This window comes from Penaeus japonicus, unplaced genomic scaffold (assembly GCF_977035675.1).
Source record: "Penaeus japonicus unplaced genomic scaffold, GWHDUDI00000001_assembly GWHDUDI00000040, whole genome shotgun sequence".
Classification (NCBI taxonomy): Eukaryota; Metazoa; Arthropoda; class Malacostraca; order Decapoda; family Penaeidae; genus Penaeus; species Penaeus japonicus.
The window spans coordinates 6,335,830-6,348,329 of NW_028234442.1; the positions used below are offsets into that span (position 1 = coordinate 6,335,830).

Sequence of the window (12,500 nt, forward strand, 5' to 3'; positions counted from 1 at the left end):
TATTAAATAATATTGTTTTTAATTTTCCAGATGTTGATGTCTTAGGAAGAGATCTCAATCACCTCTAAATCGGCAACATGAAGACAAACGCAGCAGAATACTTCAGCAGCCTTTCACCTCTCAAAGGTCAGTGTAAAGAGATGGGAAAGGGAGGCTTTACCATTGTATATTAGGACAATTTTATATATGTATGGGAATACCTGTGCACATACATAGGATAATGTAGGAATGTACATACAGAAATATACATATACACACATTAACACATTGTGCTCATTTGTATTTACATGTACATGGATATACACATATCCACACCCACATGCATATCATGCACAAAGGATTCTCCCTCTTTTATTCAATACTTTCATACACACTCACTCATACTTACATTCACACTCACATTCACACTTGTACTCATACTGATACTCCCACTTATCCTCTCACTCTAACCTTAATATGTCTTTGTGGATCCTCAGCTGCTCACAATACATCCGGGAGCAGCGTGTATGAGAGCCATGTGCAGAATGGCCGGTCAGGGCGGTGCCATTGCTGCCCCTACGGCTACCACATCGACCTGGACTTTGTGCGGTACTGCGACATGCTCACACAGGTGGGAATTGAGAATTGTTTATGTGTGTTTTATTCTTAGAACATTAATGATGAGATTTGTTTATGTAGTTATTTCTAGAGGATATGCGTTTATAGCCTTTTTAACAGGTTTAGAATACCTGGTTATATTGTTGTTTTCTTTATATGTTTTCACCTAAACATAATTATTTTATACAAACTTCATTTGCTCTCCCCAGGGCTCGAAGAATGACAGCCCGACCCTCCGACACCTCAAGAAGCTCAAGCGGGCGAGACGTCGACAGACAAAGTCCATGGAGGTCCTCCTCGGCCTCTCTCCGGGGAAGGAAAACGAGGCGCCCCCTAACCAACTCTCGCAGACGAGGCTGGAGATTGTGAGTTTTGGCTCTTGGTTTCCTAGTCTTATTAGATTGGGCGGATAGGGCGATAAAAATGTGAAAGAGGTTAGTGGTATGTAAATGTGTGAAAGGAACTGAAATGCAGTAAGATATGGTGCAGTTACTCAATGAAACCAAGTGTTATATTATTGTGACCTAGAAAGCTATAGGCTAATGACTTGATAATGTGATAGTAAAATGTAAACTTAGGAGAGAAGATTGAAGCATTATAAGAAAAGATGGAGAGTTATGTATTAAATCCATGCATTTATTTTTTTTTTTGACAGAATAGCACTAAAAGTAGTGTTTGAATTTAATGTTTCATATGGCAATGGTTCTATATTCTTTATTTTATTGCACCTATTTTCCTTTACTACATTGCAAGGAACAATGATTGAAACTGGTAGAATTATCATCTTGCATTTCAATGTACTGGTGATCATTAGTATTATGATTATTATTTATGAAGATCAGGTGAGATCATAAAATTTGTATTTTTGTTATCAGATTTTGCATTTAGAGGTATATTGTCAGCCAAGGGTATTAGTAACATTTGTTTTTTATTAAAGAATTGTACTGATAATTTTTGTTACCATTTCACTAAAATTACTGCAAGTATGACGGTCATACATCTTTCATCTAATAATGAAATCTAAAAGTATACACAGAGAAAAAGTATCTTCAGAATGGTATCAGGATAGCCTCAGAAGCTAAAATGAATGTAAATATCAACGACATGTATTGCAGACAAGAGAGACCAAATAAAAAGATGCACCCTTATATAAAGCGGCTTGACAAAGCTTCAGTAGACTCTTTGGTCCTCCTGAGATGAGCCACACCTCAAGATGTTTGGCCTGGGTAGGGTAGGGCATCTTAAGGGGTTGTGTTTTCTATTATTTTCTAGACTTATGGTAAGATATATGAGTCTATATATGATATATTAGCAAAATTATACTAATTAACATTTGGTACAGTGCCTCAGTTATACAGCTGAAGGAATAACTTGTAATTTGAACATGAATATGCAGTTCGACAGTGATCCCACCCTATGAAAAGTGCCTGTAGTGGAAGGGTTGAGAACTCACCCTTTCCCCTCCGCAGATTGAGGAGCCGAGGAAGATCGAGAGCCTAAAACACCAGACGTCCTCGATAGCACGAAGGTCCCAGTCGCTCCGGGAACGGACGCCCCCTCCCCCTCCCCCAAGACGATGCAGAACCCCTCTGATGTCTCCCCCGCCGGACGTCATCAACACCACGTCCCACTCCAGCTCTGGCCTCAACTCCAGCTCCAACTTGGATGCCAGCGAGGCCCTGCAGGTAGAGTCCAGCGTTGGAGGTGTTGATGGGGGCTAAAGGGGGAGCAGAGGGAGCTTTGTTTTGAATGTCATAATTTTGGAACATTTTTTAGTTTGTGTGTTTGTGGGAGTTCATCTTTCGCTATATTGCTATTTCGCTATGTTTTTGTTTAAGTTTTATTTATTAATATTATTTTTTTAAATTTGGAGTTTTTTCTTTCTTTCTATCATCTATCATGTGCCTTCTTCCTTTGAATATGGTCTGACTGAATGATGCATCTTGGGCAGTATATTTTTAGTATTTGGGTTGAATAATATCTTTTTATGATTAGATTAATCTGAAGATCAAATCACACGATCATATGTTACTGAAGGCCATTAAGGATAGATAAAAAGATAGACAAATAATGAATAATAAATAAAATAATAGATAATGAATGTGTAAATTGGTAATTATATGAATCATAGATGACAGTAAGTAACCCTGAGTCATTGGCATATGCAGATAGAGACATACATAGAAAAAGAGAAAATAGATGAAGTGATGAATTGATAAGCCATTTACTCCAGTAATCAATCCTTAGAATTCCAACATTATAGATAAATAGATACGCAGATTAATAGATAGATACATAGAATAACCAACAAGTAAACAAACAGATAAACAACATCCTCTGACCACCGTCTCATCCCCTCTTCCCCTCTCGCTCCTTCCCCCCACCCGACCCCAAACAGGAAGCGGTGCTCGACTTCGAAGAGATGCTGGAGAACTCCCGCGAGCGGAGTGACCACCAGAGGGGCCGCGCAGATACCTTGCCAGCCCCTACTGTGCCCTCTCTCGACCTCCTCCACCACACGCCTCCCCCGCAGCACAACCACCACCACTCCTTGAGCCCCAAACTTGGGGGCACTGGAGTGACGCGCTCGCACTCACTCCCCCGGCAGTGTAAGTTATTGACGTTGTTGATGTAGCTCCTCGTCTTCTCTTTGGTCCTCCTCCTCCTCCAGTGGCCTCCAAGGATGAGGAGGATGCCCTGGAGAAGGAAGAGGAGGAGGAGGAGGACGGTAGGGTTAGAGCCTTCGGATTTTTTGTTTTCTTTTTGGAATGTGTAAAGAGGCCCCTTGTCCCCCCATCTCTCCCTCCATGTCTCTCCCCCCCTCCCTCCCTTATATCTCCCTCCCTCCCACATTTCTCCCTCCCTCCCTCCCCATCTCTCTCCCTTATTTCTCCCTCCCTCCCCATCTCCCTCCCTCCCTCCCTCCCCATCTCCCTCCCTCCCTCCCTCCCTCCCTCCTATTCTCTCCATAACTCATTTTTTGAATCAGCTTTTGGTCATGAGTACACATACAAAGCATAAAGATCTGAACACTTGCTTTGTGACAAAGTTCCAGCACTCAGATTTCCTTGCTTGCTTCCTTAGCCTGTTACTTGTAGATGCTTTAATTATTGTCTTTTGTTTTTGTTTTGTTTTTGTAACTTCTTTTTTTTTCTTTGTGCTGTTAAGCTATTCATTTATATTACACATTTTGTTTATTAGTATTCTTGAGGTATGTTTGACTCTCGTGTAGCTTCACACACTCGATGCTCTATGTCGTTTGTGTTCTTCGAGGTTTTTGGATCAATTCCATTTCCTGTTAAACACAGTTGTAATTGATAATTATTGAAACTATTATATTGATAAGTAGTTACTTACTTTTTTAATTGCAAATCTGTTATTCAGTGAATCAGCTCATTGAGTCTTTTGTTTATATATCAAGCTTTTCAAAGTATCTAAACATTCACTTTATGTCGGGAATGGAATTAGCTTCAAGACCCGAATATTGTACTCTGTGTAATGTAGTCGTAGACGTAGTGATGTTATTGATCTGATCTCACAGTTTTCGTCTCTCTTTTTTCCCGTTCCTTTTATCCTTGGTTGCCCCCTTTTATGCTCACTGATTTTGGTTGGGGACAAATCAATGGACAAAATTGTGGCTCTTTTTTACTAATGGGCTTAATTAATGGTGATTCTGGTGCAATGTTATGCAATGTGCAATTACAATTATTGTAATGTTGTGCATGTGCTTCTCTCCTGTCATGCATGTTATCCTGGATATGGGGCTTCTTTTTGTTATTGTTTTTTTCCCCCTCTCCCTCATCCTGACTTTCCATTCCCTCCCTTTCCCACCCTTTCCTTCCATTCCCACCATCTCTTTCTCTTTCCATTCCCTCCCACTCCCTCTGCATGTTGGTTGTCTGTCTCCCTGTCCAACCCTCCCTCTTTGAACGTGCCTTTTTCCTGTGTCCCTCTCGCTGCCGCCACCTCTCACAACAGGGTTTAACAGACCTCTCCTCTCCCCACCTGCCTCCTCCCTGCCCTCTCCCACTCATCCCTCCACACACACCCCTGGCGAGACCGCTCCGGGGCTCGCTGAGGGACGGACACAGATGGCGGTGCTGAAGGCCTTGCGCCGCAGCTGGGCCAGATACACCATAGGGGGCCGCATTCCCCGCCGCTTCTCGGAAGGTACAAGTGAGTCACGGAAAAGAGGTTCTGTCATAAATAGGCTTATTCATTTGTATGTATTTTATTTGAGGTTGGTTTGTATTTGTTTAGTTTGTAGGAGCTGGAAGACAGATACTGGCTTTATGGCTTGTTATTATTATTATTATTTGTTTTTTTAATGACAAAACCGTCTGTTTGAATATTTATCAGATTTTTTTTTTATTTTTTAGTATAATTTGCTGTCTTTAAAAGCATAATTTGAAAAGTCTTTATGGCAGATACAATGTCATGGCAGCACGATACATCTAGTATTATGAAGCAGTTCCCTCTGTAAGTGTTTGTGTTTCTGGATTTCATCAGTTTCTCTTTTAGGATATGTGATTTTATTTGTTTTTATTTAAGAGCTTCTCTGCAGAAATCCTGCTGGGTGATGTGCTTTTTGTTGATGTTCTAAGTATCAAGCATTTAATGCAGAAGCAACTTTTATGAACTCCAGTTTAATTTCTCACAGTATTTACTTACGAAACATATTCACAACAGTTAGGTCCGAAGAGATCATCAAAGTTGTCTCTACAATACTTTACACTGTCTGGATTTTTTTGTTTTGTTAGACCATTGTTTATTATTGTGAAACTGATAAGAAAAACTTGTTACAAGGCTGATAAGGTCCATCTGTAGCTGTACAGACACATGAAGCTTAGTTTCCTGCAGTAAGCTTTACTCACAGGTAAGAATAGTTTGAGGAATGGTATGACAGGTGTAGGGTTTATAGCTGCTTTGAAGCCTCCTTTTTATAGAGGTACAGGGTAAGTTAGTTATCTGTGACACAGATTAAAAAAAAATATATATATTTGATGGATTGGAAAAAGCTTTTACAATACATTGTTTGAATATGGGCTTCATGTGGTAAGCAGATAGATTATTTCATCTATTATTATTGTCTACCAACAAAAATATGTAATTATTGGAAAAAAAATTATATTTGTCCAGAAATAGAAGCATTCCTGTCACACTTGCTAACGCTTAAGTTTGCTTAACATTGTAAGCTGGAACATGTAACTTATACAAATCTTGTTTCTGTTTGTTTCATAATCTCTCAGGAAGTATCTTTAACAAACATCATGTAAGAATCAAGTTTAAAGACAAGTTGAAAATACAAAGACAAAAAAAGTTCAAATTGTAAGAACAGGAATTGGGGTTAGAGGCGATCGTTCAGTCCGGACTCCCAGCTGAGAGCCCTGTTACTGTTCCAGTGCTGGAGGACTCGCCGCTGCTGAGCCGCCACCAGCACACCAACTCCACCTCCTCCCTGTCCTCCGCCTGCTCCACACCGGGCCATCAGGGTGGGGCCCTCCAGTCCTCGACCCTGCCATTGGGCGGAGGCTATGGGGTCTCGCCGAGCACCCCACACAACAACGGACTCTCACCCGGACTCGGACTGCCACCTGGCAATGTAGGAATAATTCAGCAAGTAAGGCTTGATTAGTCTGTGTGGGTCAGTCGCAGGATCGCATTTTTTGTGATGTAGACGCTAACGCTCAGATTCGCTCTCTCTGGCTTTCTTTGAATTGTCGACGCATTTAAGGGACGATGCGAGGCAGTAGAGTCAGAGCGGCAACTTTATACGTGTGCAAATTAACCCTACCCCTTCTCAGTTAGCACTACTTTGCAAACCACATTAATGGTAGAAGTAATGGTTGCCTCTTATATTAAAGTTCATATCTATATCTTTTTTTAAACTTTTAACTTTAACCGGTGACCCCCATGAATAATGTAAAACTACTGCATAATGATTAATGTGTGTTATAATCCGTTTCTTTTTTGTGTAACTATTAATGTGTGTTTAATGTACTCTGTGCTCTTTTAATGTACTAAAACTGTAGCAAAACAGTAGGAAGTGTTTCAAGTTCGGAAAAAGTGAAAAATTTTCAATATTTTTATATCCCATTTTATCAAGAACAACCCTAAATGTACAGTCCTATCCACTTCCAAGTTTAACACACAGCATTGCTAGTGTCTGAATCGCTAGTTTTGTATCTTGTATTGAAGATGTGTACCAGGATGATAAGGAGGCATATGTTTCAGATACAAGAGCGAAACCAAGGCTCACTGGTAAACTTGGTATAGTAGGGGTCTGTACTTGCTATATAATTTTTTTTTTAATGTGATTATGTATCCCATACATTTTATTGATTTTGTTCTTCTGACGGAGAACTATGTTATTTTTTTTCCTTCTGTATTAGGTATTTGAGGGGAGAAGAGCAAAGCTCACTCTAATGAGATATTTATTTCTTGAGAAAATCATGATTTTGGTTCAGCTAAATATCCACAGTCTGATTTTAATTTTGTAAGCTTAAGAGGACCAACAAATTATTATTTACTTCATATATTGGAGATGAAATAGGGTAAATTCAACTTATAAGTTGATATTTTTTATAAAAGATAGCATAAAATATTAGATAAAATGAAAATTATTTCCTTCTCTTTCTTTTTTTTTCACTCCCTTTTCCCTTAATAAAATTTCTTAAGGGATTTAATTGAGTAGCAGTGTTTTCGAGCATATTTTCTAAGTATATTAAGATTCTACTTTGTTATTGTGCCATTGACTACTGTTTCATGCTGCTGGCAGTTTATACTTCACTAAATCATTCTGCCATATTTTTCATTTTTCAAAGAATCTTTTTATTGAAGAGTATTGTGACGCATCAGCAAGCCATATCCTTTCACTCTCCACGTGTTTTATCTCTTAATTTCCTACTGTTTTTTTTTTCAAACTCCTTGGGAAATGGATCCATTGTGGTTCCTCCCAGTCTTTGACGTGTCTCTGACGTGTCACTGAAGTGTCTCTGCTTTGCTGATCTTTCCCCTCTTGTTTCTGAGCTTGCATCTTTTGGCTGCTTTTGTGCTTGCTGTTTTTTATTTGCTCTTAAATTGAGATTGTGATGTCGATTGATACTAGATTAGTTAATTTATGAGTATGTAGCATATGTGTGTCTGTATATATATATTTTTGTTTTGTTTTTTAGAATGATTAAAAACTTTTACTTTTTTTTTTTCTCTTGCTACAATGATTATTATTTGAATGTTATTTTACCAACTTATAGTAGATGACCCTAACTATATTGATTCTTGTAGTTATGTGTCTTAACAACCCAACTACCCAACCCCCTTAAAAAAAAGAAAAAAAAAAAAAAAAACCCAAAGGAGAACTGGTAAGTGCCGGCTTTGGTAGGCTTTCGGTGAAGTGGTGATGGGACCCTAACGTTACAGCCTGATTAACGCTTTGCACTCCCCGCCGTCTAGCACATGTCGCCCTCCCCGCATCTCTCTGACACCCTGGCGGCACTCAACGCTAGCAGCCGGGGCTTCTATCCGTCTCCGATGCAGGACTTTGACACTATGAGTATGACGTCCGCCATGTCTGGGGTCAGCACCTCTACGCTCCAGGTAGGATGGCCACCGGAAAGGCATCTCGCTGCTTCCCCTCGCTGCCTCAAGGGTGATTCGGGGCTCTAGGGGAACTCCAGGGAGAATCCGAGGGAGGGCCAGCTCGGAGGAGTTGAGACTTGTTCTGTCTGTTTCCCCTTTTATGGATCCTCTTGTTTTTATTTTTCACTTCTATCTCACTGTCTATTTCTTTATTCATCTCTGTCTGTCTGTCTGTCTCTCTCTCTCTCTCTCTCTCTCTCTCTCTCTCTCTCTCTCTCTCTCTCTCTCTCTCTCTCTCTCTCTCTCTCTCTCTCTCTCTCTCTCTCTCTCCTCCCCCCTCCCTCCCTCCCTCCTCTCCTCCCTCCTCCCTCCTCTCCCTCCCTCCCTTCTCCTCTCTCTCTCTCTCTCTCTCTCTCTCTCTCTCTCTCTCTCTTCCTTCCTCTCTCCCTCTCTCTCTCTCTCTCTCTCTCCCCCTCCTTCCCTCTCCCTCTCCCTCCTTCCCTCTCCCCTTCCCTCTCTCTCCTTCCCTCTCCCTCCCTCCCTCTCCCTCCCTCCCTCCCTCCCTCCTCTCCCTCTCTCTCCCTCTCCCTCCCTCTCTCCCTCCCTCCCTCCCTCTCCTCCCTCCCTCCCTCCCTCCCCCTCTCTCTCCCTCCCTCTCTCCCTCCCTCCTCCCTTCCCTCCCCTCCCCTCCCTTCCCTCCCTCCTCCTCTTCCTCTCCCTCCCTCCTTCCTCCCTCCATTTCCCCTCTCTTCCCTTCCCTTTCCATCCTCTCCCTCCTCCTCACCCCATCTCTCACTCCTCTCTCCCACTCCTCCCACTCCCTTCCCCTCCCACTCCACTTCCTACTCCTCCCTCTCCCTCACCCTCTCTCTCCCTCACCCTCTCCATCTCTTCCTCTTGGCCCTCCCTCCCCTCCCTCCTCTTCACATCTCCAGAGCTTTACCTATGGGAATCATTTGATGTGCTGTGGCATTCCTGATTTTTATTATATCATAGTTTATATCATTTTAGGCATATTCATTAATTTTTTAGTTTTTCTTATCTGAGATCAATTTGTTCATATTTACTTTGATTCAGTTGAGTGAATTTTGAAAGACAACTCCAAGTCATGACGTTGAAAGTAATCCTTATAGATACTATTATGTATGTACATCAAGTCATATTATGATTATATGGGTAGATAAGTTCCTTTTTATTGTTTAGGATTACTATTACAATCACTTCTTACCAATACTAACTCTCCAGATTGTGATTTCCATCGCGCGATTGTATCACTTTCCGCCATTACTCCTTGTGTCATGTCATTATCGCCGCTCTAACAATCCCAATTATTCCAGTCCATTCGCGATCAAATGGCCACGAGTTTGAGTCGATTGAAGGAACTGGAGGAGGAAGTGAAGACCATTCCAGTGTTACAGGTATAGTTGTTGTTCATATATTTGTGTATCTGTTGTAGCCTCTCTCTCTCTCTCTCTCTCTCTCTCTCTCTCTCTCTCTCTCTCTCTCTCTCTCTCTCTCTCTCTCTCTCTCTCTCTCTCTCTCTCTCTCTCTCTCTCTCTCTCTCTCTCTCTCTCTCTCTCTCTCTCTCTCTTTCTCTTTCTCTTTCTCTTTCTCTCTCTCACCCTGTCTATCTGAAAACTTTTTTGAAGGAGGAGAAACTTTTAAAGAGGAATAGATGCTTTTATCTTCTTTCTTTACCTTCGTATCATTATTTTGATCATGATCCTTTTAACCAAAAAATCAATTTCATCCAGCCTTTATTCCAAACTCCTGGTCCAGTCTAATATTACAAGAAACATAATATATAATATATTCTCTTTTCTTTCCATTGCATATTCGTTTTCTCTAGCTCCTTGTACATCCTGAATGTGGTGTCACCCTTTCTCTCATTATTCCATTCACCTGTCAGGTCAAGCTCAATGTGCTGAAGGAGGAGAAGCGGTTCCTCCTTCAGCAGCTCAAGTCGGTGAGGCTCAAGGGAGAGGACGTGTCCTTCTTGCTCCCACCTGGCTTGGATGGTGACCTGACTGACCTCTCAGAGGACGAACTAGAGGGTCGTCTGGCCAACCTCAAGCAGCGCCATCGGCCATCTCGTAGGCGTAGCGAGTCACGTAAGAAAAGGCTTATGAGTGCTGTCTAGTTGGGCTTAAGTAGAGGCTACTATGAGCATGTAAATGTTTTTTTAAGTCAGTGTTATTTGAGCACTTCCATTTGTGTTATCTCTACTCAGTTTGACCCCGTTTCTCACCTGCAGCCATGCGAGTAAACCTGGAAGAGTTCCGTTCGTATCGGCGTGCAAGGCGAGGCTCTCTCTCAGAAGGATCAGAATGTGAGTCAGTGCGATCTGTGGCAGAAGACACACCTCTCTTCATAAAGGAAGCACAGGACCACACCTCTGAGCGCCGCCTCAGCTATGACACATCCTCTGAGAGGCGCCTGAGCGTGGACCAAGTTGCAGAGAAGAGGGTGAGCCACAGCATGCCCAGCACCCCAGTTGTACCTCGGAAGAGCGTCCGTGATGCGTCCACCAGCTGCCGAGTTCTGACGAGGGACATCGGAGTCTCGCATGTGGGGGCACGCACACGCTCCGTCGGCCTCACCACAGACAAGGTGGAGGTGGACAGGAGAAAGGAGATCAAGGCCAAGCCCTGCATGCAATGCTATGAGAGGAACCGCAGGACTTTTGAGAGCAGGGGGGTAGGGACGCCTGCTGAACTTCAAGGGCACAAGCAGAGGCGGCTGAGCATGAGCAGTGTGTCTTTAGAGAGTGTGGAGCCAGATGATATAGATGCAGACCTCAGGGACCCATTGGAGAAGGAAGGCAGCCCCAAGAATGCCTTTCTGCAAAAACTGGGCAGGAAGTCTGCCATCATCAGCCGGCTCTCAGAACCGCAGCTAGCGCCCCCGGTACTCACTTTCGACAACTCCACCAACACTGAGCGTGTGCACACCAGAGACCAGCGGCTCAACACAAGCGTCTCTATGAAGGACCTCTTCTCCAGGGAAGAGCTCAACCAACAGTTGGCCGAGGCGAAGAAGAAGTGGGAGGCGACGAGGGAGGCCCAAGCCCTGGTGCATGAGAGGAGGCGAGAGATGCAGAAACCTCTCATGATAGACTCTGGGGTCCAGGTGAACACAAAGGATGCCAGCTTCATCAAGACCAAGTTCCAGCCTCTCATGCAAAGTATTGGCGTGATGGCCAAGCCGTCCCTAGTAGATGCGGGTGTGGGGAGTGCGAGACTCACGGATCTTGTCTGTGACAAGTGCAGCAATGTAAAGAAGCGGTCTGTTGGATCAGGAGATGGACTAACGACGGATCTCATTTGTGATAAATGTACTTACACAAAGACTAGATCTGTTGGTGTTGGAAATTCGAAACTCAGTGATATTTTATGTGAGAAATGTTCACAGGTTCAGACAAAAACAGTGGGTTCCAGCAGTGACAGAATCACTGACAGAATTTGTGACCACTGTGATAATCTCCACACTCGATCTGTTGCAACAGGAACAACCTCATTCACAGAGCACACAAGAGCTCCCAAAATGTTAACTGCTTATGTCCAGACGTTAAAGCCAGACACTCGAACCACAGGAGTTAATACACAACCTATAAACTTGAAGAAAGAGGAACTGACTCTTGATCCAAGTGCATCTCCCCCAAGTCCAGCCCTCACCCCAGAAGTCGAGCGAAGGTCATTTGGCAGTTCTGGGGTGCGGATATGTGACAAGTGTCATGAAACGATTCATTCTGTTGCAAAAGATATAGTGAATACGAGTGGCACTGCATCGGCTACCAATCTCCCACCTCTTCCCCCACAGACATCAAAAATCCCACGTCTAGTTGACCTAACCAAGGTGGAACCACGGTTAGATGCTCCCCGGCAGGATGTGAAATCCACTGGCAACCTGTCAAAGAGTCTGGGGTCCAGTCGCTCAGATACTCAGATCTCAAGCCTGAGCAGCAGCTTCACTGAGTCTAAGCCGTCTCCAGCCATGACTCGGAGTCTGACGAGGACAGATTCTGCCCCAACCAAACCCACCAAGTTTGACCGGTCCATGAATGCCTCCAGCGACACCTCTCCAGTCAGATATAGTCACTCGCCAAATCAGGGCACGTCGGGCAGTAATTCCTCCCTGAAGTACAGCCCGTCGCAGATGTCGAGCCTGGCAAGTAGAGGGCGGACCAAGTCAGACCTGGGACCCAGCACTCTCAAGGAAAGTCAGCCGGTCAAAGTCAGTCACAAAAGCCAAGCTTCCAAAGTTAGTCAGGAAAGTCAGTCCACTAAAACAGTCCAGAGTACCAGTGCTTGTGCCAGTGTCAGTAC

General features: G+C 43.3%; 1 protein-coding gene across 6 annotated transcripts in view; it reads left to right on the forward strand.

Moving 5' to 3' along the window:
* Positions 1-12,500, forward strand: part of LOC122250870 (uncharacterized) — a 26,483-nt gene that overhangs the window by 1,776 nt on the left and 12,207 nt on the right. Inside the window, exons 2-12 of one of the 6 annotated variants that reach the window (XM_043012567.2) lie at positions 31-126; positions 477-610; positions 807-962; positions 2,067-2,282; positions 2,996-3,206; positions 4,576-4,773; positions 6,000-6,217; positions 8,050-8,193; positions 9,513-9,593; positions 10,085-10,286; positions 10,430-12,500. The exon at positions 10,430-12,500 is cut by the window's right edge and continues 175 nt beyond it. In XM_043012567.2, the coding sequence (XP_042868501.2) occupies positions 78-126; positions 477-610; positions 807-962; positions 2,067-2,282; positions 2,996-3,206; positions 4,576-4,773; positions 6,000-6,217; positions 8,050-8,193; positions 9,513-9,593; positions 10,085-10,286; positions 10,430-12,500 (3,680 nt within the window). In that variant the 5' untranslated portion in view covers positions 31-77. The remainder of the gene's footprint in view (positions 1-30; positions 127-476; positions 611-806; positions 963-2,066; positions 2,283-2,995; positions 3,207-4,575; positions 4,774-5,999; positions 6,218-8,049; positions 8,194-9,512; positions 9,594-10,084; positions 10,287-10,429) is intronic. The other 5 variants (XM_043012569.2, XM_043012570.2, XM_043012571.2 and 2 more) reach the window with 5 other exon arrangements.